Source organism: Suncus etruscus, chromosome 10 (assembly GCF_024139225.1).
Source record: "Suncus etruscus isolate mSunEtr1 chromosome 10, mSunEtr1.pri.cur, whole genome shotgun sequence".
Taxonomy (NCBI): Eukaryota; Metazoa; Chordata; class Mammalia; order Eulipotyphla; family Soricidae; genus Suncus; species Suncus etruscus.
In genome coordinates, this window is record NC_064857.1 from 76,680,885 (window position 1) to 76,706,425 (window position 25,541).

General features: G+C 33.8%; 2 protein-coding genes across 2 annotated transcripts in view; both read right to left on the bottom strand.

The window, feature by feature from the left end:
• LOC126020221 (netrin receptor DCC-like) overlaps positions 1 to 17,771 on the bottom strand; it is a 223,320-nt gene extending 205,549 nt beyond the window's left edge. Inside the window, exons 1-2 of the mRNA XM_049781675.1 lie at positions 17,765 to 17,771; positions 17,493 to 17,542 (exon numbers count right to left, since the gene is read on the bottom strand). Coding sequence (XP_049637632.1) covers positions 17,493 to 17,542; positions 17,765 to 17,771 — 57 coding nt within the window. The remainder of the gene's footprint in view (positions 1 to 17,492; positions 17,543 to 17,764) is intronic.
• Positions 17,772 to 21,038: 3,267 nt separating this feature from the next.
• The window catches only part of LOC126020222 (netrin receptor DCC-like), a 285,747-nt gene continuing 281,244 nt past the window's right edge, over positions 21,039 to 25,541 (bottom strand). The window contains exons 8-10 of the mRNA XM_049781676.1: positions 25,028 to 25,176; positions 22,155 to 22,293; positions 21,039 to 21,184 (exon numbers count right to left, since the gene is read on the bottom strand). Of these exons, the coding sequence (XP_049637633.1) occupies positions 21,039 to 21,184; positions 22,155 to 22,293; positions 25,028 to 25,176 (434 nt within the window). The remainder of the gene's footprint in view (positions 21,185 to 22,154; positions 22,294 to 25,027; positions 25,177 to 25,541) is intronic.

Genomic DNA, 25,541 nt, shown 5'->3' on the forward strand with positions numbered 1-25,541 from the left:
CACATAAAAGCAGACCAAAGTAACATAACAGTAACATTTTTCACAAAATCAATGAAAAGGTTCAGTTTATAAAGAAAAATAAGGTAATGAAGAAAATGAAACAATCAAGCTGAATATGAGAAGTTAAGAAATTTAGTGAGAGCTAAAATATAATTCTAGCAAAATATTATTTGGGATGGCATGTTGAAAGTTTTTAATGGATGTACCTTCAATGGGAAGGATACATATGAGGCGTGGTCAGAGAAGGAAGAAAAATTAAAGTGAAAAAGAAGAAAGCTGTAAATGAAAAAGCAAACTGAATTTGAGCAGTGCATTGAATAACTGTATTTTTATTTTTGTTTTACTTTAGGATCTTATATGGGTGTTCACAGGTTTCATTTCTGGTCATGTTAAGGGAACCACATGTGTTGCTAGAGATCAAGCCAGGTTGCATGGAAGGAAAGCACCCAACCCATTGGACTATCTCTTTGACCGAGTATATCAAATAGTTGTATCATAAGATATGCCCCTTGCTTATTGTCTGGTGTGTACCAGGGATATAAACCAATCTTTTTTGGTTTATGAATATAAAATCAGTACATAAGAATTCCTGGGGCCGGAGAGATAGCATGGAGGTAAGGCATTTGCCTTTCATGCAGGAGGTCATCGGTTCGAATCCCGGCATCCCATATGGTCCCCCGTGCCTGCCAGGAGCAATTTCTGAGCCTGGAGCCAGGAATAACCCCTGAGCACTGCCGGGTGTGACCCAAAAACCACAAAAAAAAAAAAAAAAAGAATTCCTAAGTACTTCTAACATTCGTTAAAGTATTATTAGTTATAATTGTAAATTTTTGCATGTATTTACTTAAAAATAATTGATATTTTTTAATTAATTTAAAAAATTGAAACAAAGACAAAGAGCTTTCTGGTGTGGAATCAATAATTGACACAAGTGAAGGCAATCTAGTCTATGAGCATCATTCATGAATAGTGTAAAAATTTTACCTGTATAACAGATCTGTAAGTTCACAAACTACTGGAACATCAAATATAAGTTCAAATATAAAAGTTCACAAACTACTGGAACCTATAAATTATGCTTGAACTTTAATGTACCTATAGATTATGAGAATGAGAATATAATACTAGGGTTAGAAAGTTTACGTGCCATATGTAACCTGTACAGGGGAAAATGACTTATCAAATCAAAAGCTGAAAAACAAGTGATATATACTTATAGAAACAGGTTATTTTTCTCAATAAAGACTCAAAGGAGGAAGAGTTACTTAATAGATATCTTTCATTCAGACGTGAGCTATAATAGTTACCTGATGCATGAGATTAAGTCTTTAGAGCCAAAGGAGAAATATTATGGCAAATATGAGGAAGTTATAGGGAGAGATAAATTTGTTTTGAATAAAAATTTTGGAAAGTAAGTTCTATATATAGTAAAAGTGGTTCCATATAGAGAAAATAGTTCCCTGTCAGTAGAATAGTTCTGACATGAACTACAAGAAATTGCTTTAAAATGGATAAAAATATCAACTTTGGAAAACCCAACTTCATACTTTTAGCATTAATCTTGTGAATAAACAAAAGTTCAAAGTATTATCTGCTGAGTGTGTGGGAGAGAGAGGAGACTAGATTATTGAATCAAAACTGTGAATATTAGAAATGCAGTTACTATTATTTGAATTAAAGAACATTTGTGTAAAATTTATACTTTTAAAAGATGATCAAATTGGGGCTGGGTGGTGGCGCTAGAGGTAAGGCGCCTGCCTTGCCTGCGCTAGCCTTGGATGGACTGCGGTTTCATCCCCCAGTGTCTCAGATGGTCCCCAAAGCCAGGAGCGACTTTTGAGCGCATAACCAGGAGTAACCCCTGAGCATTACCGGGTGTGGCCCAAAAACCAAAAATAAATAAATAAATAAATAAATAATGATCAAATTAATACTTAAATTATTTAAATGCCATTTGCCAGAAAACCACCCTATGAAATACAAATTTAAAATTCAAACACAAGTTTATTATTGTTTTTTCTTCAAACACTTATTTATATCATTAGTCACATTTCCCTGAAAAATCAGGCATGGCTTGTTGATCTTTTGTATTAGTGAAGATGGGACGTGTTGCATTGTAAAGATATTGGCTTTATAGTCTGTCTCACAGGTACAAGTATTATTAGGTATAATAACTATAAATTTTCTTTTAGCATGTACTTATTTTGACAGGTAGTATTTTATGCATTTTATGGTCATTTATGACTTGTCAACTGAACAGCCAAGAGCATATTCAGAATTATATTTCCCAAGAATAGAATCATAACAAAAGTTTTTACTTAGTTTGAACCAAATATGATGTGACAGTACCATAGATATTTCTCCCTTTAGCTAAAGAGCATCACTTCCCATCAATGTCAGTTTTCCAGAAGACCCACATGTCAGAGTGTAAGTATATTTTCTTATAAATAACATCTGATTCCTGTGTCACTCTGTCACGTTGTAGCCCATAGTAAAGTTCTTGACATCCATGTCCTACTTCGAATAGAGGGGAAATCAATTTTAAAATCAAAGTAGGAGTTGGGCAAATGTTATTAGAAAAGTCATTTTGCTGAGCATAGCTATCTATATAACATCTCAAGAAGAGTAAATCTCAACCAACATGATGTATATATTTTTTAATCAAGATGATATCTGACACTTATAAGGAAATAATAAAACTGCTCAAACATATTTTTCAGTTGATATTCAACACTGAATTTCTCTTGGGAAATATAAAATATCGTAAATGTTTTCAGACTTTTTAAGCAACAATTTTGAAATTTAACATATACTTTTGTACTCTGTCATTCAAAAATTGTAAGGAAGTACAAACTGGTCAGTACTTTAGTTTATAATTCGATTTGCCTATATCCATGACCTAAATTTCAATTTATTTAATGGTGAGGAATTAAGGAGATGTCAGTATTTAACTGCTAAATAAGAGGAGTACACCTCTATTGGATAAGAGAATAGATCAAAGTGAATTGAGTAAATGGCCACACAACAGACGCAACTTATTATATACAGTTGGATACTAGCATTCTTTAAGAGTACAACTTTGTTGTCTGTGTACCATCAAAACGTTCAGATCATTTTAATAAAGACCATTATATTTCATGATTATTGGAACAGTGAAATTATTTGTATTATTCAGTATGCATAATAAATTATTCTTCATTATTTAAATGTTAGTATAGGATATAAACTTGAAGTAAAAAATTCTAAATTTTTTAATATTAAACATGATTTACTATGTAGGTGTGGAGATGTTCATTACTAGTAATCATTGCAGAAGGACAGAAGACTTTCTGAGTTTAATAATGTTAGTACAGTTTAGACACATTCATACACATACATGTAATCTCTTCATTTTAGCAATCATTTGCATGTAAAGATAACTGCAGAGAGAAACAAAGTAAAATAATTGTTAGAGTATACTCCTGGGTATTTTTCTCTAATATTATGAACGTGTCAAATTTCTTGGTTTCATAAGCAAATAAGTAAAATCTGTATATTCACAGCAAAGAACCTGACCTTTATTTTGAGTTCTTCTTTTTGATTTTTTAAATCTCCTTTATATTTTTAGATATCTCCTTTAGATTTTTAATTAATTTAATTTTTAGATTAATCTCCTTTAGATTTTTTCAGTCTCCTTTTATAATCATGTCTCCTTATATGCTCATGGCAATCCTTGTCTTGAGTTGTCTTATATGCCTCAGTATCCATGGAGGAAACTGATCATGAGACTAGGAATTGAAACTCCCAGTGCTTATTATTGTCTAGTGCCATGCAAACAAAAGTGAAACTAGTTTTCCGGGAGAACAAAAGTCTTGGTCTATAGAATTTTCTGAGCTGGGTATAAAATAAGTATAAATTCAAGTTATAACTATGAATTATTAAAACTGCAAGGAAAAGCTATACATGAGCACACCAGGCTCTGCATTTCCTCCTTATAGAGATGATGCAAATAAATCATGGCCCAGATGGTAGTAAGCAGTAGTGAGCAATGTGGAATTTATAGTTCTAACGTATAAAGTTATAAAATATAACTGATTATAAATTTACATAATTCAATTTTAATCATCATTGTACTTAGTAATTAAGTCATAAAGCATCTTAAAAATTTATAGATGCTCTTAGGAACTGATACAAATGGGTCTAGCATTCTATCCCAGAGACCAATGACTGCACATATTTTCGTTTGGAAAATTTGGAGGGGGTTAGCCACACCTGACTGTGCTCAGGGCTTATGCTAGTTTTCTGCCCTAAGATCACTCCTGGAGATGCTCTAGGCAGAGCATAAGTGAGTGATGCAGGGGATAAAACCAGAGTCAGTCCTGTGCAAGGCAAGTGCCTACCCCACTGCACTCTATCCCACTGCACTATCTCTTCAGACAAATTTTGCTTTGTTGTAGTTGTTGTGTTCAATAGATTTTATTATAATGATAAAAATTTTAATATCATTGATTAATTTTGATTTTATTTTGCAGAATGTGCAGCTCATCTGCCTCTCCGTGATTTGGCTTATCTGGGAAATACATGCTTTAAGGAGACAAACTAAAATAGAAGATTGTGTTTGCTCAGTAGAGTGGGAGGAATGGATTCTACAATTTTATGCAGTACCTGCCTCAGGGTATTTTTACACTTCTTAAAGTTTGAGAATTTTAACTTTGGGCTTTCAACTTCTTTCACTCAGCAGGAATAGCAGTCTCCAGCTGCTAAGTAAGTCACACTTGAGTTTCATTTCCAAGAAGCTAAGACAATGTGTAGATTCAGTCTCAATGGTAGCCAAGGTTTAACTTTATAGCTCAGATACACCTCATATCTCATAAGCCCCAAATATCTTTGACTTTCTCAAAACTAACTATCATAAAATTCCCCAGCTGCCTCTAAATAACAGCAAGTGCATCTGCTCCCTTTATTATTTGTAGAGAGATGATGAACGCTTTTTATAGGAATAGGACAGTGCAAGCATTGTCACTTTTCAGAGTGCTCTTTCATTGCTGCCACTAAGGAAGATGCTAAGATTTCTTCACTAATAAATAGCCAGTGATACCTCTTATGACACTTGTTTAGCAAGTGTCTGTCATGTGAGGTATGCTCAATGAATATTTTGTTTGTTTGTTTGTTTTCGGGCCACACCTGGTGATGATCAGGGATTACTCCTGGCTATGTGCTCAGAAATCATTCCTGGCTTGATGAATACTTATTTTTAAACAAAAATAAAAATTAATCAATTACAGACTTTAGTAAACACATCAAAGAATTAACTCAAGTTATAAAAGGAATAGTCTTTACATTTTCCATTGTTTGTACTCAATAAAACTTCTATATTAAGAGACCATTTTGAATTTTAATCTGACACTTCCTTTAAGTGCTATTACATTCATTTCATCAAGAGATCTATGTACATTAGCACCTACATGATATTTTTCTTTCTCTGGAGTATAAAAAATAAATCTCAACTTGGAGAAATTGAAGTATAGATCTCTGGAGAAATGTATGTTGATATCACAGCAATGGACAAAAAGACATTTATTCTTCACAACATCAGATTCATCTAAAATGAAAAAATAAAAATCTAGAGTGGACTTCTTATTTTAAAAGGCTGATTTCTGTTTAGTGCCAGGGTGAGGCATTCTTCAACTATAAATCCTTTTTGTCTGTGTGTTCTTCAACTTTATCTGTGCAAAAATAAAATAGACAAATATCTAGTTAATAGCTACTGTCTCTCAGCTAAAACACAAAATGGTAGGTCAAATAGATTTTTCTGAAAGATGGAAAATGTTTAGGAAGGAGGTACTTGAATTACTATGAAACGTGGGATTTGTTACCATATTACCCTATAATAAAGTTATCTTCAGAAAAAAACAAGTAATTTCTTCCAGTTCCACTAACATTGAATATATAATATGATCTTAAGTTTGTTTTATGAGAATCCACACTGGGTTAGTACCTTGTTTATTTTTCCCAATTTACAGACTCCTAGATGTGCTTGAAATTTTCACTTTGTGTTCAATATATCTAGTACTTTCTACAAAATTGTCAGTAATCAAGAAGATATTACTGGGCTGAACTGATAGCACAATGGGTAGTGCATTTGCCTCACACATGGCAGATCCAGGATGATCCATGTTCAATACACAGCATTCCATATGATCCCTCAAGCCTGCCAGGAGTGATTTCTGAGCGCTGTCAGAACAAACACACACAAAAAGATATTGCTCTTAAGTCTGTTGATTTCATATATACTTTTTTAGTGAGTTAATGGTTGTTTTAGAATTTTCAGAAACTAATATTTTCTACAAGAGCAATGTAATAAATAAATTGTGGAGGTTCAGTATTTTTGCTATTAAAACTGCAAAATGTTAATGGGAATTTTTTGGTGCTGTTGCCTATACTATTGTGCTTGAGAACTACTTCCAGATCTGTGCTCTGGGGTTCTTCCCAATAGTGCTGGAGAACCCATGCCATGCCAAGGATTGAAATCTGTTTTTTTCTGCATGTTAGGCACAAACAGCCTGTTGAGCTCTACTCTGGTCTTGTGAATGTGGTTCCTTAAAGAGATTAAACTAAAATAACTTTAGGATCACAGATGCTCAATGAAAACTTTTTAAACAAAAATAAAATGAATCCATGAGTACAGACTTTAGTAAGCACATCAAAGAATTAACTTCAAGTTATAAAAGGAATTTTCTGTACATTTTGCTTGTACTCATGGATACTAAATAAATATTTATTTTTTTAAACAAAAATAAAATGAATCAAAGAGTACAGTCTTAGTTTGAATGCTAAGTGCTCTTACTAGATACTCATTTCATTATCTGGGAAAGTTTCTCTGTAGATTTTTTTGAGGGGGAGGATGAAGAGAGGGGTTTGTTTCCCTATAGAGATTCAAGAGGTCTTGACCCTATTGAGAACTGTGAGCACGGATTATTCAGCGGAAATCTTGTGTGTTGGGGTACTGCCCATAATATCTAGAATATAAGGGCCACATGTTCTATGGGAGCCTCTGGAGTCAGGAACAATCTGCGTGGATTTTTTGGTGCTACTATAGTCTGAAACAAGTATTTCTCATCTTTACCTTACCTCTAGCCTTCAAGCCTCACTTCCTCAAGACTCCAGAAGATGACTCATTTTCTCACACTCCTCATTTTCCTAGCTCCAAACTGCTATCTATTTCTGTATTGACTCTTGCTCCCTTTGCTAAATTTACCAAAATCAAAGTATCTTGGTGTTGTAATGTGTTAGTTTCTTTGTTCGTTTGTCTTTGTGGCCATATCTGATGGTACTCAGGGGTTACCATATGGGATGTGGAGTATCAATCCATAGTTGTTAAACAGCCTAATCACTGTATTATCACTCTGGCTCCACAATATTGAAATATGTTCCCTTCAATTTATATGTTGGATTCTCTGCCTTCCTGCTTGTACAAAGGATTGCACACTTAAAATTTTCTACTTCCATTGCTACCTCCCTGGTGTCACCTCCCTTCTTTTGTCATGAAACCTCTTGGTTTTCATTTTACTCAGGAGGCAGAGATATAAAAAGTACACACAGTGAAAGTTTTCCAAGGCAGCTGAGAGAAGAGGGTAGCTATAGTGTCCTGAGGATTAATGTCCCTATATGCTGCATTATTTCTGAAAATGACAGTACCTCTCATGTCCAATAAGCAATACAAACAATAGCAAAGATGATAAACTAAAGTGATGTGGACAAATGTGAGATACTTTCATTCTTACACAATAGATTATAAGAAAAAAATAAAGGAACAGCCAGTGTCCAATGAAAATAAACCCTTGGTCATAAACACTAAATGAGGTTCTTCAGCATCAGGAGGGATCGGGGTAGGGATGTATTAGAGTAAACAAGACCTAAAAACAGTAGCAGAAGTTGAGGGGCATTTTTGTGGCTGTGGTGGAACAGTAACTTTAGATGTTAAAAGCACACAGACATTATGAGTAATCATATTCTTCAATAATAGTAAAATCAATTTTGACAAAGAAGAAAAATAAAGGCATAAATCAATTTTTTTCTCACATCAGTAACTCTCTAGGAATGTCATCAATACTTTGCTCAGGCACAGCAAAATTCCCTGTCTTCCCTATCTCCCCTCAATTCTCTCACGAACTTCAAACCTTCATCAATAGCAGTCACGCTAGTCATTTTACTATTATGGTTTTATTCTCTTTTACTTACTCAATTGCATAACTAGTGGCACTCATTCACCTTTGGGAAAATATATTTCTGCTTGGCTTCTTCACAGCAGTTTTCTTCTTTATAAATTATTTTCTAGTATATTTTCACCCTCTCTCTGTTGAGTCTCTAAATGTGAAGTATTCCACAATTCAGATCCTTTATTGTTGCTGTTTAGGTTTTTTTTCTTTTTTTGCTAACTACATTCTTTTCCTAGCTCTCATTGATATGGCAGTGAGTTCTAAATTTCTTTCTCCTGGCATGGCCTGTCAACAATCTATGAATTTTCATACTTGATTTACTTTCCTAATTGTATGCTTTGTATTGCTACAAACTTCAAACTTAGCGTATCTAAAAAAATTGATTTTTTTTCTCATTCTTATCTAATGTAACAACCATACAAACCAACAATTTCATTTTGTAGCTCCAAATCTAGTCTTTATCCTTGATCTCACTCTCTCCCCTCTTTCTTTCTCTCCCTTCTGCTCTTCATATCCAATCCACTTGCCAATGTAACTGATTGCTAATCTATCACACAGCAAATTTTTTTCCACTTCTCTTTCCATCTGATCTAATGACTTTCAAGCTCAAGCCAAAAATCATCTCACAAAGATGACTCAATTTGTCTCCTATCTGCTCTTCCTGCTTCCAACACTGCCCCATTTCCAATAATTTTCCTCATTGCATCCAATGTGGCCTTTTCCAAATCACTTTCCCTGTAAAAACCATTTCACCATAGAACAAAATCCTAACTTATGCCGTGAACTGTAAAGCTCCATAAGATCGAATCCTGTTCCAACAAATTGTGATCTACTCATGTGCCTGTTATTTGGGATTAACCACCTTACACAGAGAATTCCCTTTTCCAACTGTTTGGGACAGCTGTCAGACTTACTTGGAATATGTTGACTTTGCACATAGCTTGCCCTTTTTATATTATTTTCTCAAATCCAATGTTATTTGCTTAGAAGGCCTTCCATTACAATTTGGGTTAAATTGGGTCTTTTCTGTCATATCACTGTGCTTTATTTTCTTCAAGGAACTGTCATTCTTCTTTATTAATTGTTCACTTCTTTTTGTTTGCTTATCTGTCTACCTGATAATGTACATAATTCAGTTGTAGTAAAGATATTTGAGTACCTTCATTGTAGGGATCCCAGAAGTAAGCATATATTAAAATTAATATCCCAGTAATTATGTTATTCAGTAAGACATACAATTATTACAAAGAGTAAAGTAAATATTCCATTACACTTAGTACATATAGAAATAAAATGTCTTCTGAGAAAGTTACTATCATTACTATTATTATAATTATAATTAGGTGTAACTTAAATGTGTGTCAAAAGAGTTAATTACAACAATGCTATCATGTTTCAGATGAGCAATTTTTATTTTCACTCATTTTCCTAATGTCAAGATATTTTTAGCCACTCAAGTGAATAAGATCTTCTTTTTATTTATTTATTTTTTTACAATTTGCTAAAAGTTTCAAAATCTCTAAAATCAAATCACATATTTAGCAACCGTTTTGACAGAGCAACAGGACTAAACCTATTCATGTCTTCTAAGTAATCAACTATTTCAAATAGAAGGGCAAATTTCATGAACCAAATTAAAATCAGAGACCTTATCACTACACCAAGGTTCATTTAATTTAAGTCCATTATTAAACCTACCACTTTTAAAAAATGTATGACTTGTGGGAAATCTCATTAAACTTCATGCAAAGGCTAAAGGGAGCTTTGCCTTCAGAGCCACCCAGAAATAAAGTCATTAGAAATGTATGTGATGAAGTAGAGATTAAGAGGTGATATTAATGTGGGACTCAAAAGTAACAGTCTTTCTGTTACATATTTTAAATTCTTTGTCAGAAATTTTTGAGCACATATACCAAATGTCAGCAATTATAATATACAAAAAGTACAGGAAGTAAAAGACTATAACTTTAATACATATATCAGTAAAAAAATGATAAATCTGAGCATGTGAATGAGAAAAAATGAGAGGACTAGAAACTTTTTTTTAAACCTGATTACAAGATGCTAAAGTCAATGACAATAGAATCAAAAGACCCAAATTATAACAAGCTAAACACAAAATGGACCTGTTACACTGGTAGTCTTGGCAACTAGGAGTGGAGTTATGGGATACTTGAGGTGAACTATGGTGGAGGGAGGTCAAACTGGTGGTGGGAATGGCCCTAATTCACTGTCACTAAATACCTGCAATACCACTGTGAAAGACCTGTCATTCACAATGGTCTCAGAAAGTTTTTTAATTAAAGTTCATAGAGAGCTATGATTTAAATGTGTTTCTAATTTGTACACATTCTGTTTTTTATGTCATAGATTTCAACTTTTTATAGACATGTAAATAGGCATGTTACAAAGATTTCTTAGATTCAATTTGAATTTTTCACAAATTGAATTTTTCACACCTCCATTTCCTTTAGCTTACTTTATAATTTTAATTAAATTTTATTTATGTGGAGGCTCAAGTAATAGTACAGTGGGTAGAGCACTTAAACTTCATGAGCTGACCTGTCCAGTTAATTGCCAATTTGTCATTCCCAAGTCCCACTAAGGGTGGAGTAAACCTTGAGCATCACTAGGTGTGACCCCAAAACAAACAAATAAAAATTAATTCATGGAAAAATATACTGCAGGAAGCAATTCATCATATTTACTTGAAATGTGTAGTATGGTAGTACCTTTGAAAAATGGTTTAAAAGTAGTATGTACTACTTTTAAAGTAGTGAAGCTATTTCTGAAGTAAATACTTTGGACAAAACTAAGTTAAAGAAAAAGTGCTTATATTTTAATATCTCCATTAGGGGGCTTATATTTCTCACAATTTTTCTTTCTTTTTTTTTTTTTTTTGGTTTTGTCCATACCCGGCGGTGCTCAGGGGTTACTCCTGGCTATCTGCTCAGAAATAGCTCCTGGCAGGCATGGGGGACCATTTGGGACGCCAGGATTCGAACCAACCACCATAGGTCCTGGATCTGCTGCTTGCAAGGCAAAGGCCGCTGTGCTATCTCTCCGGCCCCACAAATTTTAAAATAACTGTAGCATTGTTGCTTTCAAGATTATCTGGGACAGTGTTTGCATAAAGCAGCGGTCTGAAAATTAGAGATAATTTGATACAAGGGTATACATTACAAAATCTATTTACGGAAAGCACCTAAGTCAGGATGATACATTTAATTATTTAAAAGTTGGTTCTCTACCACTGGGCAAATGACTTTCCATTTCTTTTTAAACTTTATTTAAGCACCCATGATTACAAGCATGATTGTAGTTGGGTTGCAGTCATAAACAGAATGCCCCCCTTCACCAGTGCAACATTCCCACAACCAATGCCACACTCTCTCCTCCCATTTTTTAACCTAAACGGCACACTAATGTCCTTCCAATTTATAGTTTATTTATTATGACTGTTAGAAATATTGAAAATTGTCAATTTATTGAAATTAAAAACTTATCAAAATGAATTTACTATTTATTAGTTATAGTTTAAATTGTGATGGGAAATGGAACTAAACCTATAAATCAAAATTATATTTCAAAATTGTTCATAGACAGTTAAATACACATAATCCCAGCATCCCATATGGTCTCCCATGCCTGCCAGGGACACAGAGCCAGGAGTAACCCTGAGCGCCACTGGGTGTGACCCAAAAACTAAAATCCCCCCCCCCCAAAAAAAGATAAGAAATAAAGTTTCTGAGTGTATATATGCATATATATGTATATATAACTACATATATTTATATATAATATTTAATTTTTCTACCATAATCAATTGCATGGGCAGGAGACCCTAAGCTTGATTTCCAGTAACAAATGGTACCTTCAGCATTAGTCTTTGATGTTTTATGAGTCATGAGAAATACCCCATCATTAACAATAGTAATTGACTTTAAGGGTAGGTTTTTAAAATCATTAATAAATGTAAAAATTTGGAATAGAAATATTCTGAAATCACTATGATAATGGGAAGCAGATGCTCCTTCCAAGTCAATTAAAATATTTGACTATCATTTTGATGATCATGATTCAGCCCTTGTGAAACTGAAGATATAAATTGTATTTTATTTCTCAATCAAAATAAAGTAAAAAGACTTTTTCCATGAATTTCTTTTCCTTTTTTGTTTGGCCCACACCTGTTGATGCTCAAGGGGTACTCCTGGCTATGCACTCAGAAATTGTTCCTGGTTTGGGGGACCATATGGGATGCCAGGGGATCTAACGGTGGTAAGCCACACACAAGGCAAATGCTCTACCACTGCCCCACTGCTCCAGCCCCTTTTTCATGAATTCCTATCTTCACTTTTTTTATAAATGGTCCATATATACAGAAAGTAAAATAGTGGTTGTCAGGGCCTAGAAAAAGGAGAAGAATTTTCCATTTGAGAAGATGAAGAATTCTGCAGATGAGCAATGCTGACAGTTATACAAGTGTAAAGTACTTCTGCCCAAAACAAGTCATTCCCAAATGTTAGAATGCAAAGCTGGAAAGGTAATTGCCTTTTATACAACCATCTCTGGTTTGATTCCTAGAGCCAGGATTCCTAAACCCTCAGAGAAGAGCCAGAAGTAAGTCCTGAGCACTGTAGTATATGACCCCAACTTCAAAGACTAAGATAGTAAGTTGTATTTTTAAAAAATCTCATTTTTTAAAATTATTGACTAGGCATAATTTTGATCACAGTGGAATTTTAGGATTTGGTTTCTCTTTAATATATTTAGATATAAATATTTAGTTCCAAACAATCCTAAAAATTATAGCTGAAACTAGACCATAAAATTATCAGAAAGTATAATTTATTTAGATTTATTCTCACAGTCTAAGATCTTTGTCAAATCAATTTCCATCTTGGTTCTGTGGATGTTATCTATATTCAAAGGATAACTATGATAAATCAATGACATTACTAATAACTAAAACAAACATCAATTTATTTTAATTTAATTAATTGATGAATAGTTGAACAATATATTTTATTCAAGAATAAAAGCTTTATTATGATTGAGTACAAGTACCAAAAATAAAGTTTCTGGAGCCGGAGAGAGAGTATAGCGGTAGGGTGTTTGCCTTGTAAGCAGCTAACCCAGGACGAATGGTGGTTCGAATCCCAGCATCCCATATGGTCTCCTGTGCCTGCCAGGGGCACAGAGCCAGGAGCAACCCTGAGTGCCACCAGGTGTGGCTCAAAAACCAAAAAAAAAATAATAAAGTTTCTGAGAATATATATATATATGCATATATATAACCACATATATTTATATATTATATTTAAATTTTCTACCACAATCAATTGCATACCTTATCTGCAGGAGACCCTAAGCTTGATTTCCAGTAACAAATGGTACCCTCAGCATTACTCTTTGATGTTTTATGAGTCATGAGGAATACCCATTATTGTTCTAAGCACTGCAGTTAGGCTCACACACCTGGGTTCAATATTAGTTGGATAAAAATGTACATAGGAAGCCCCCAAAATAGGTAAATGATAGATAAATTGATAGATAGTAGATAGGCAATAAAAATGATCAGTTTTTAAAGCAAATGTCAGATTCTAATATATTTACATAAAACTAATAATTTTTATATTTTCTTATTCTCTACTTTATATTCATTACAAAAACTTTCTGTATTTAGAGGAAAGGAACCATAGCTCTGCCTACAAAAAATCAGCAACATAATAGTATATTTTCTGAAAGACGAGATGATCAAGTGCCAAATTCCAAATTTTACATGATTGATTTTTCCATGGGCTATTTGAAGCCAATGGCATTGGGCAGCACAAAGGAGGTAGTTCACCTTGCACAGGAGGTGTGGGGAGATGGTGAACCTGTGTCCAGATCTCTGTACAAAGTGTCCATATTCATGGAGGCTGTAATGCAGCAGAGGGTAGAATGATAGAGATTTATAAGAGTCCTTTTGTATATGAAAGACGACACAGCTCTGACTACATCTTGAAATAACTTATCCTTTTTCTTTCTTTTTCTTTTCTTCTTTCTCTTTTCTTTCTCCTTCCTTCCTTCCTTCCTTCCTTCCTTCCTTCCTTCCTTCCTTCCTTCCTTCCTTCCTTCCTTCCTTCCTTCCTTCCTTCCTTCCTTCCTTCCTTCCTTCCTTCCTTCCTTCCTTCCTTCCTTCCTTTCTTTCTTCCTTTCTTTCTTTCCTTTCTTTTCTTTCTTTCCTTTCTTTCTTTCCTTCCTTTTTTCTTATTTTTTGGGGCCATACTGGCAGTGCTCAGGCTCTGGGCTCAGAAATTGCTCCTGGCTCAGGGGACCATCTGGGATGCTGGGGATAGAACCCTCATCTCCTTGGTCAGCCATATGCAAGGCAAACTCCCTATCAATGTGCTACCACTCTGGTCCTCACTATTCATTTTTTTATGTTGTTCTCGCTCTCCACTTTTATTCTTTGACTCAGAACCTAACAAGTGAGCCTGAGTCTAAATAATAGTCCCTTAGTTTTCCAGTCAGCTATGGACTTCTGTTGATGACAGAACAATCACAACCAGTACAATTACAGAAGACAGAAACCTCAATCCTGTCTCTCTGATAGGATTTATTGACCAACCTATGTCATGTATTTTTTTAAGGAAACAAATATTTCTGGGGCCAAAATAATCAGTTTGTTTTTGGTGCTAGAAATTGTTTGAATTTTTGAGTAACTCTATTTTCTTGTGAATTTTCTTTTGTCTTGTAAAGATGCCGTTTCTGAGCAAAAGATTTTTACTATGACTAATATGTAGTTCAACATGCTGTTTTATCACCTAAAATCTAGCTTCATAAGTGAAACTTACTTCAAAATAAATTTGTGTTAACAGTCTTCTGAAATAGAATCTTCTCTAGTATATATTAATATATCTCAGAATTTTCATTTCAACAAAAGAATATCAAAATAGATTTTTATGCTTTACCTTAATAAGCACTGGGAATGAAAAAGTAATATTTTAATCATCTAGTTTCTTTAAAAGTAATATAACAGAGGGATAGAGAGAATTATAAAAGACATTCTAGATTTTAGTCCTTCTGTATTCATTCTAAAAAGCTGATGAATATGTTTATATTAAGTTGTTGCAAGTTTTGGGATATGATAGATGAATAAGGGTCATTGTATTTTTGTTGCTGTTATTTTGGTGTTATTTTTAGGCCTACCTGATGGTGTTTGGTGGTTACTCTTGGCTCTGCAATTAGGAATCACTCTTTGTAGGCTCAGGGAACTATACAAAATGCTGGGATCAGATCCAGATTGATCACATGCAAGGCAAGCTCCCAACCAGCTATACTATTGCACCAGATCAAGAAATACTATATTTGTATTCATCTTATAAACCATGTGAACAAATATTAAGCAATCCAGGAATTCCTTTTTTAAAGTAAGTAATACATTTGTATTCATTGCAATTGTGGTGATTCAACAGTCAGTCATATCTCAGGAGAAATCATGTGTCCTTGAGAAGCAGACCTTTAATGAAAATGCTCACATACACAACATAGTCATTATTCTATTCTCTCCTGGATGAAAAATGTAAAAGAAGGGAAATACAATGTAAATGAGACATTGAGGGGCTGGAGCAATAGTTCAGTGGTAAAGGCATTTGCTTTGGTCACTGTCAACTTGACTTTGATCCCCAGCTTGTCACATGGTCCCCCAAAACCTATCAGGAGTAATTCCTGAGTCCAGAGTCAGCAGTAACCCCTAAGCAACATATGGTGTGGCCAAATAAAATAAGATTCACTAAAACAAAGTCAAACCATACTGACTTTTTTAATACATTTTATTCATTTACATTCTACAAAAATGGTACTAAAAATATACTTGACTTGATTTTATAGTCTCAATTTGAGTAGCACATCTATAAACATTTAATGCTACTGCAATGTCTTTTAGAGTGATGGTAATATCTGGTTATTTTTACTCAGCTGTGTGTTTTTCTCCCTAAAATCACTTTTTCTCCTTCCTTTCATTTTAGATTTGTTTAAAGCTCGTATCTAATAGACTGCCTAACACTATGAGGATAACAATTTTAGAGACATTTCATTCTTTCCAAAAAAGTGAATTTATTTGACAGAAACAAATCTAATAAAAGTCACAAACTATGGCTTCTCCAGAGAAATTTTACAAAATATGGCAAGAATTGTACATTAAGTGAAGTAACAATGACTGACACTAAGCTAGGTTCCTTGTAAATGTGGTAGTACTATTTCTTCACAAAAAGTCAGTAAAGAAGGCATTTACGATGTTACTAATATGAATATAGAGACTGTCTTATTGCTGAGGTTAAAAACTATCCTAAAGGCCAGAGTGGTGGTGCAAGAGATAAAGCATCTGCCTTGCCTGCGCTAGCCTAGGACAGACTTGTTCGATCTCTCTGTGTCCCATATGGTCCCCCAAGCCAGGAGCAATTTCTAAGTGCGTAGCCAGTGCATAACCCCTGAGCATCTCTGGTGTGGCCCAAAAACCAAGAAAAAAAAACCCATTCAAATAGTACATAGTTATTCAAAGAAAAAAATAGATTAAAAATTAGAGTATGCTTTTCTCTAAGAACCATCCAATATCCCTGCTTTCCCCCAGAGCTCAGGAACCAGTTAAACCAATCACTTACTAAGACACAGAGATCATGTACCAATTTCCCTGCTAGAAGGTACCCAGAAGAAATTATAGTCAAGTCATCATTCTTTGTTCTATTTGGTTCAACATAGCTTTGACTTTCAATCAAAACATTTAAAATGAGATATTTCTCAAAAACTTTCTTCCGGGAATTGACTCCTCATCTTCAGCTATATCTCACTAAATTTAACCCTTTTGAAAGTTACAACAACTTTTTGAATTAAGAAAGAATTAATCGCTAGAAACATGGAGCTTTATATTCCTAAGAAGGATGGTTAGAAATATCCTATTGCCATTCATCTTTCTGGAAACCAAATCACCCATGATCTGAACTCTTTTACTTATTTTCTCAGCTCTTGCATTCAATTCTGTCTCATAATTTATGTCTTATAATACAGGTATGCACAGGTAAAATAGACATTTTTGTTTCCTGATGGATTAGCCATTAACCATTTTAACACTTAGAAAAGTCAAGAGACTATAAATAAACCAGTCCTTTAATTTATGATGGTGAGTGAAAGATGTGCTATCAGGTCTTGTAAGGCAGTTTGGGAATATTTTTCTATGGGAACATTGCCACTCCCCACCAGAATAAATGTAAAATCTGCCTTGGTTATAAAATTATAAACATTTCAGTGACTTACCCTTGAATTAACAACTTCCAGGGACACATTCTGGGGTGAAGCACTTGGCACTAAAAGAAATTAAAAATGGTGAAAGTTATTGTCTAAGTCCTACTAGAGAAACTCCAATCTTCTCTCAAAAGAGAAAAATAGATATTTTTTTAGTTAATAGTGATTACATAAACTAATCTAGATGGCACTTTGAGTTTTCTTAGAAAGATGAAAAATAACTGCATTATCTTTTTTCTCAACTGAGGGTATAGTTCATGCCAAATTGGTAGGCACAATTTTACCTACCATAATACCAAATAGTACCAAATAAAGACAGTTTTCTTTTCATAACCTCCCAGAGAAACACAACATACCCTAGAGGAGTTTTAAATGCTTAAGATACATGGCATAATTTTATAATGATTATGTCATTGTAAGGGTCATTCATTTAGTTAATCCCTTGACTATGATCTTTACCTCTTTACTATAAAAAGAAGAAAAGCTTCGTGTTATTTACTTTTATTTATATTTGAAGCTGTGTGTCACATATAATTCAAAGCCAACTATTTAGTAAATTATTTATATGTCAGGCACTATTACAAAATTATTATAGTATAGAATATTATATTATATAAATATGAATATATAAATATTATATTATATACAGAATACATATGAAATATAGAATATGTATTAAGAATAGAATATATATAGATATAGACTACATATTATAGAATATTATTAAGCATATATTTATTTTTGAAAATTATATTTAAATTATATGTAATATCATTAACATAATATAATAAAATTTTGCACTTAGAACATGACATGTTCTGTATGTCTTGCTTTAAATACTATGCTAATCGATAAGTAGTTCTCAATTAAAACTTTAATTTTATAGCTATTAAAGCACTTTGCTCCAAAATAAAAATGAATAAAAGAACATAAGTACTTTTTACAATTTCAAAAAATTAAGAAGTGTTAGTTTTATGTACTGGGAATTTATGTCCAATGTAATAAAATCCCAAAGTTCTTAAAATAATTATTTTAGTATATTTTATCTGTCTATATATAAAGACACTGGATAATCTTAACTTGCAGAGATGGATAAAAATAGAATGTTTTCTAGAACAACTTTATTTATAGATTGCTACTGTTTCCTTACTCTTATAAACTTTTATATTACTTAGTTCTATATATATCGATACAAAAAACAGGACTAGATGCTTCATGAAGTGAGCAGAAGTCATATTTATCTGGGAGGTTTTTCTTGTATTCAGATCTGTTTTATTGCCTTATAAGGCAAATGAGTAGAAAATAGTTCATTGCTTTTCTCTTCACAAGGTTAAATGATTTATCATTTACAATAGGTTCATTAATGAGAATTATAGCATTTGATTGTGAAACTGCCCTGTGCATGGTGGAACATGGCATGTGCTATTTGACACAGTAAATCCTATCCTCATATTTTAAGATTAATCCCTATACATTTATATACTTGAATGCCTCCCTTGAGCAATAGTGTGCTAACCCATACATATATAATATGGATTAAAATATAAAATATAAGTATGAGCTTCTCAAGTTAAGGGACTAATATAATCATTGTAATTATATTAGTCCCTTAACTTGATAAATGTATTATACAATAGGAGAAAGTTCATTTGTTTTCAACCTGAATCCTACCTCTTATTTGCCTAAATCAAGTGAGTATATTTTGCTAGCTTTGATGTCCTTTTATCTTGGTTTTGTCTTTTGTAAATTAGGGGTAGAGTAAAATATGTAAAATTGGGGTGAGGATGAAATGTTATAATGTTAAATGCATTGTTAAGAGTCTTGTACTCTTAAGTATTAAATAAAGTATAGGTGATGACCCAGGCTGACTAGTCTAAAGGACTGTAGATTGGAAACAAATTAGAAAATTACAGGGCCAGAGCAGTGGCGCAGGGCATAAGGCATCTGCCTTGCCTGCGCTAGCCTAGGACAGACCTCGGTTGGATCGAGGGTGTCACATATGGTCCTCCAAGCCAGGAGCGATTTCTGAGTGCATAGCCAGGAGTAACCCCTGAGTGTCACCAGGTTGACCCAAAACACACACACACACACACAAACACACACACACACACACACACACTCATTATATAATACATTCTATACCAAATATGTGGCTGTTTATATTATACAATATATAATTTCTATAGTTTAAAGAGGTGTCTCTGATATACCAATGATAAATTGGGTCCTAAATTTGAATGAAAAATAATGCATTTTTCCCCACAGAAAAACAATCAGAGCAGAGATCAATTAGACTTGACTGATTTAAAAAAACATTGGTGATGGGAATGGCCCTGATTCAGTGTCACTATGTACCTTAAATATAATGTGAAAGACTTGTAATTCACATTGGTCACAATAAAAATTATAAAAATAAATCTTTGTAACCCTGGCACTATAATAATAATTTTTAAAAAGACTGTATTTTATTTGTTTTTGTACAATTTTCAATGATCTCACTATATATTTTATAAGAAGACCTATTTGTTAAAATACATAATGTTTTCTGTGACAGGGGCATATCTAGATGTAATCATATATTATATTATATATATGTTTTGAGATATCTATGTTTAGAGATAACCTAAATTTAAGTATCTACAAACATTTGCATAGTTTTGGCTGAACTGTCTGGTTAAGGCAATAAACAGCTATGGGGATATAGATAAAACTACTTTTTATTCCAAGTGCCACATACTTTAGTGAGAAAAGCAATAAGCACATTAGCATAAATAACATTTATTTACATACTTAAATATCTGTCACACTCAAATGTCAATTGCTTATACAGATTCAGTCTTTAATTTTTTAAATATCTTCCATACCATCAAAATCAAAGAAAAGAGGGTTTCATGAATGAGAATTGGGAAGTCAGTGACAATTGTGATTAAATGCATCAATGTGTGATGTATAACTTCAGCAAGCATGTCAGAAGACATGAGATTGAAGTGTGGAGAGTAAAGAATGTGCTAATGAGGGAATAAAAGGCAATAATGCAGGGCTTGTTTTGTTGAACATGGAAAGAGATGAGGGGATAACAAAGATGAATGAGAAGGTCAGAAAGCTCATTTATGACCATGCACTTCCTGCTCTCTCCAATCAAATCCATTTGATCCAGGGAAGCTGGTGGGAACTTGTCCAGTGAGTCTAGCTGACTATGATCATGCAATATTGTTCTTTTAGTTGCCATAATCGGTTAAGTCCTAACTGTTGCAATATTTCCAGATGATAATTCTTGGACTAATTAGTAATAATCTATCTTTCTTACTTATGACATTCGAAAACCAAAGTGGAGAATAAGGCCACCGTATTCCATTCAGAGTGTGAATTAAATTTACATAAATTATGTAAAATATCCATTTTCATTTGTTTTCCTTTTACTTTTATAATTATAAGTTGTGAAGTAATTTATTCTGCCAATAAGTATTCTGTTCTGTCTTCAATAACAGAATCAGATGGATAGGCATGAGAATATATTAGAAATGATATTGAAGTGGTGTCACATAAAAATCATTTTTTTCAAAGTTCAAAATTGCAAATGAGCACTCTTCCTGCGTCTTCCTTGTCCTGTCTGTTATAGTAGACGTGTCCTTTCTCATTCCACTGATGTTGTGTGGAATACCCACTTAGATTAAGGAAAGAAGGATCAGGCGAAGAATTACAAACTAAATAAAAATTTTAAAATGGAAAAGATCAATAATTTATAGAATTGTGCATTCCAACATGGAAACCTTTGCTGAAAAGAGATTACTTATTGCCTTTTGCATATTAATGGAGCCATCTTTGCTTTTCTACACCTGCCTGAATTTTCACTGACCCCACATCCTATACTCTGCTGTATTTTTATTTTGTCTTTTATCCCCCACACATTTTCTTGACCATCCTTCTCTTAGATCTTTACTTTCCTCACCACTGCTTCATCAGTCATTCTCTCCCTTAAGATATTTCTGGCTTTAAGAAAATATAATTAATCTCTATTATACAAAGTACAACTAAAAGCATGTCTTTTTGTAAGCAGTTATAATATCTTCAGTGCAGAATTCTTTCTTTTGAGATCAGGTACACAAAGGAGAATATGGTTTACTTTACAACATTCAATTTCTATAGGAATAAAAAGTTACTAAATCATGCCAGTGTAAACTAATTCATGCATCAGAAAAAAAGCATTTGTGGGCCCAGAGAGATAGCACAGCGGCATTTGCCTCGCAAGCAGCCAATCCAGGACCAAAGGTTTGAATCCCGGTGTTCCATATGGTTTCCTATGCCTGCCAGGAGCTATTTCTGAGCAGACAGCCAGGAGTAACCCCTGAGCACCACCAGGTGTGGCCCAAAAAAAAAAAAAAAAAAAAAAAAAAAGCATTTATATTTCTATAAATAAATAAAAATAAAAAGGGACTTTTAAACAATAGTAACACTTTTAAAATCACCTATTAGACATTTTGTCTCTGAGTCCTTAAGAAAGAAATTTAACAGTTGAGTAAATTACCTATATTTTTATTTTATGTTAATATATGTCACTCTAGTCTATCCATAAAGTTCTAGTTTGAAAGCCTTGCAACTGGAATCTATGGCAACCATCCTGTATTATTTCAGTATTATATAAATATTTTAGTCAAGTTTCCCTCTGCAACTTACCATCAGAAAGTGTAACTACAGTTATATCATCAGTAGATACACCAGGCCCATAGCGATTATATGCGAGGAATCGGAGACTATATTCAGTGAATTTTTTCAGGCCTTCCAGTTTATAAGACAGTCCATCAACCTCTATATTCTGAGGACATAAAATGCAAAGAGTATTATCCAGGAGGCACAAAAAAGAAAAGAAAAGAAAAGAAAAACACACACAAACCCAAATCTAAAAACCCAGTATGTTTTGTATATTCACTAAACAGTGAATTAGTGAAATAAAAATTAGTGTCTTATTTCACAAAGCTATACACACTTGCCTTTCCATAAAATGCTATAAATGCTAACATGTGATACACACATTCCCCCAATCAAGGTCATGTCACTCTGTAAATTCCTAATTAAAACAATACCACATTAATTTTAGAGTCGTTAAGTTCAATTTGTTGAACACCACCCAACAAGGTGAGTGGTGTTCAATATTCCACCTACATGAAACCTGAATAAGCAGCTTGTAAATCCAGGAAAGCAGAGTTATTTCTATATTCTAAGTAGAGTAATTCTCCAAGAAACAATAGATTTCCTCCTTCACTTCCTGAAATATAACCACAACTCTTGAAACTGACAGATAACTTGCCACAATTTTTCTCTCTTAAAATATTGTGAGCTTGTTTGAAACTGTTTTCAACATTACTCAGCTGCAGAAAGGAGGTACAAAAGGTGAAGGCCACTGAGAAATCAGTGCCAGTTCACTCTAGAAGACTGTTTTAACTTTCCAAAAGATACTCAAACACATCTATCTTGGGTACTATGATATTTGAATTTATTTAGATGGGATGTTGAAATGAATTATTAAAGAGCAGAAATGTCTAAAAAGTGAAGAGCAAAGCAAATTTAAATACTAACCAGCATAAAGCCAGAAAGTAGAGGGAGGGAAGAGAAGGGAAAGGAAAGGAAGAGGAGGGGAAGGGAATGGAAGGTAGTGAAGAGGAAATAGGAGAAAGTGAAGGGAGGAGAGAAGTGAAGGGAGGAGGGAAGAGGAGGGGGAATATTAGGGAAGGGAAGGAAAGGGAAGAGATAAGAAGGGAAGAATAGGAAAGAAGGGAAGGGAAGGGGAGCGGAAGGCAAGGGAAGGGAAGTGGAGAGGAAGGAAAAGGAAGGAAAGGGACGGGGAGAGAAGGGGGAAGGAAGGGGGAAGTTAGGGAAAGAAAGGGAAGGAAATGAAAGAAAGGGGAAAGAAGAGAACATGAGGAGATGGAAGGGAAGTAAAGAGAAAGGGAGGAAAGGGAAGAAAAAGAAAGGGGAGGTTAGGGGAGGGAAAAGGAGGGAAGGGAAGAGGAAGAGAAGAGGAGGGGAGGGACGGGAAGGGGAGGGAAGAGAGGGAAAGGGAGAGAAAAATGAAAAAAATAATTGAATGATTGATTATATACCAGATATTATTAATAGTTCTTTTGGTAAAACTTGATACTTTAATCTTAATAGGACTATCATAACAATTAAAAGCCAATTCAGAATTTGATGGAGGAAATTGCAGATGAACTGCTTGTCAAATTTGCCAATGCATCATAAAAACCCTCCTGCTTATGGAGCCCTCTTGTTCTATCTTTTTGAGTTTTTTGTTTGTTTGTTTGTTTTTTGGGGGCACAACTGGAAGTGTTCAGGGGTTACTCCTGGCTCTGCACTCAGAAATTGCTCCTGGCTCAGGGGACCCTATGAGATTGAACCTGGGTCAGCCATGTGCAAGGTAAGTGCCCAAACATTGTCCTACCACTTCGAACCAATGTTCTATTCTTCTTAGCCATCACTTGCCTATACATTTCTACAGAGTGTTCATAATTAGTAAATAAAACTATCAAACATGACCCTGTTATGCCAAAATATAAGAATTTCTAATTTGCATATCTTTATTTGTAATTACTCAAACTTGAAAATTTAATTTGACTATTTTCAGGTATCTGAGCTAATCGCAGAAGAAGCAACATAGCTATAACTGGAAGATATGTCAAATAAAGTAATCCAGAAGAATAAATTCTGAATAAAATTATTTACATATTATATTTAGAATAACTGCATGAATAAATGCAATGGCCTAAATGGGAATTGTCCCAAACACCCTTGGCACCAGAGTATAGTGAGGAGAATGAAAAAAGCTGAGTGCAGGAGGAGAAACAAAAATATGAAAGGATGAGGGCCAGGGGCCAAGGAGTCTGGATGCATTATTGGAGATAAAAAAATAAGAACAACTAAATATTCAAGCCAAATTCAACAATAATGGAATCAAGAGACCCAAACTCTATCTAAACTTTAAGTGGGACTGTTATACATACTGGCAGGCTGGGAGGCAAATGGTGGTAGTTGAGAACATGGTGAAGGGGGGTTGACACTGGGAGTGGGATTGCCCTGATTCATTATATATCTGGAATCCAACCATGAAGGACTTTGTAAATCACAATGGTTTCAATAAAATAAAAAAGATTGGGTAAAAAAAGCTAAATGTAGGAATTTATATTTGACAGTCCATTTAGGAGGAGGAGATGGAAAGAATATCAGATAGATAATCATAAAAACATAATTAGGTTGAGGTCATTAAATTGAAGTTCAATACATAATCTTGTTAAGGACTGAAAACAAAAACGACTTTTCCAGCCAGCTAGATTACTATGAATGCAGTTTTCCTGGGCTAGATCTCTTAACTACTCAAATACAAAATTGACCTCTGTTACGTTGACTTCATCTTCTTGTCCTTTGCCTCTCTTTCCAGAATTTAATTAAGATACTTAACATTTCGAATAAGAAGTCCTTTAAAACTAATCACCTATCTAATTAATGTGTTGGACACTGATCTGTATCAAGAGCTTGCAGATCTTTTCCTTTCTTACCTGTTCCTTTCCTGTGGACACCTCAGTACAAAACAATCTGTAACCTTGGACTGGACCATTTGCATAGGCAGGAGCTTCCCATGTAATAAGAATTGAGGTAGGTGAGGTAGATACAGCTTGTAGGTTTTCAACTGGCCCTGGAACTTGCACTAGTGATGAAAAAAAAATTGATTAATATAAGAGTTTCTTAAAACAAACAAAATGACATCTTTTACACATCAATGACAGAGCACATATACTCCTTTAAGAACAAGAGGGAGGAGAATATCAAATGTAAAGCAATAAAATTTTAGAAGCTTTTCATTTAAAAATCAGAGAACTTCTATTAATCTAACTTGCTTATTCATTTTACAGCTGAAGAAACTGGTTAAGGAGCATAAGTGATTAGGATAATGGCAGAAAAAGATTGGTCTTCTTAATCTAAATCTTAGTATAGCAAAATTTTCACTACAACGGCATGACTTTGTCGGTATATTGATAAAACTGCTGAACAAAAGAGGAAATACAATTAGTA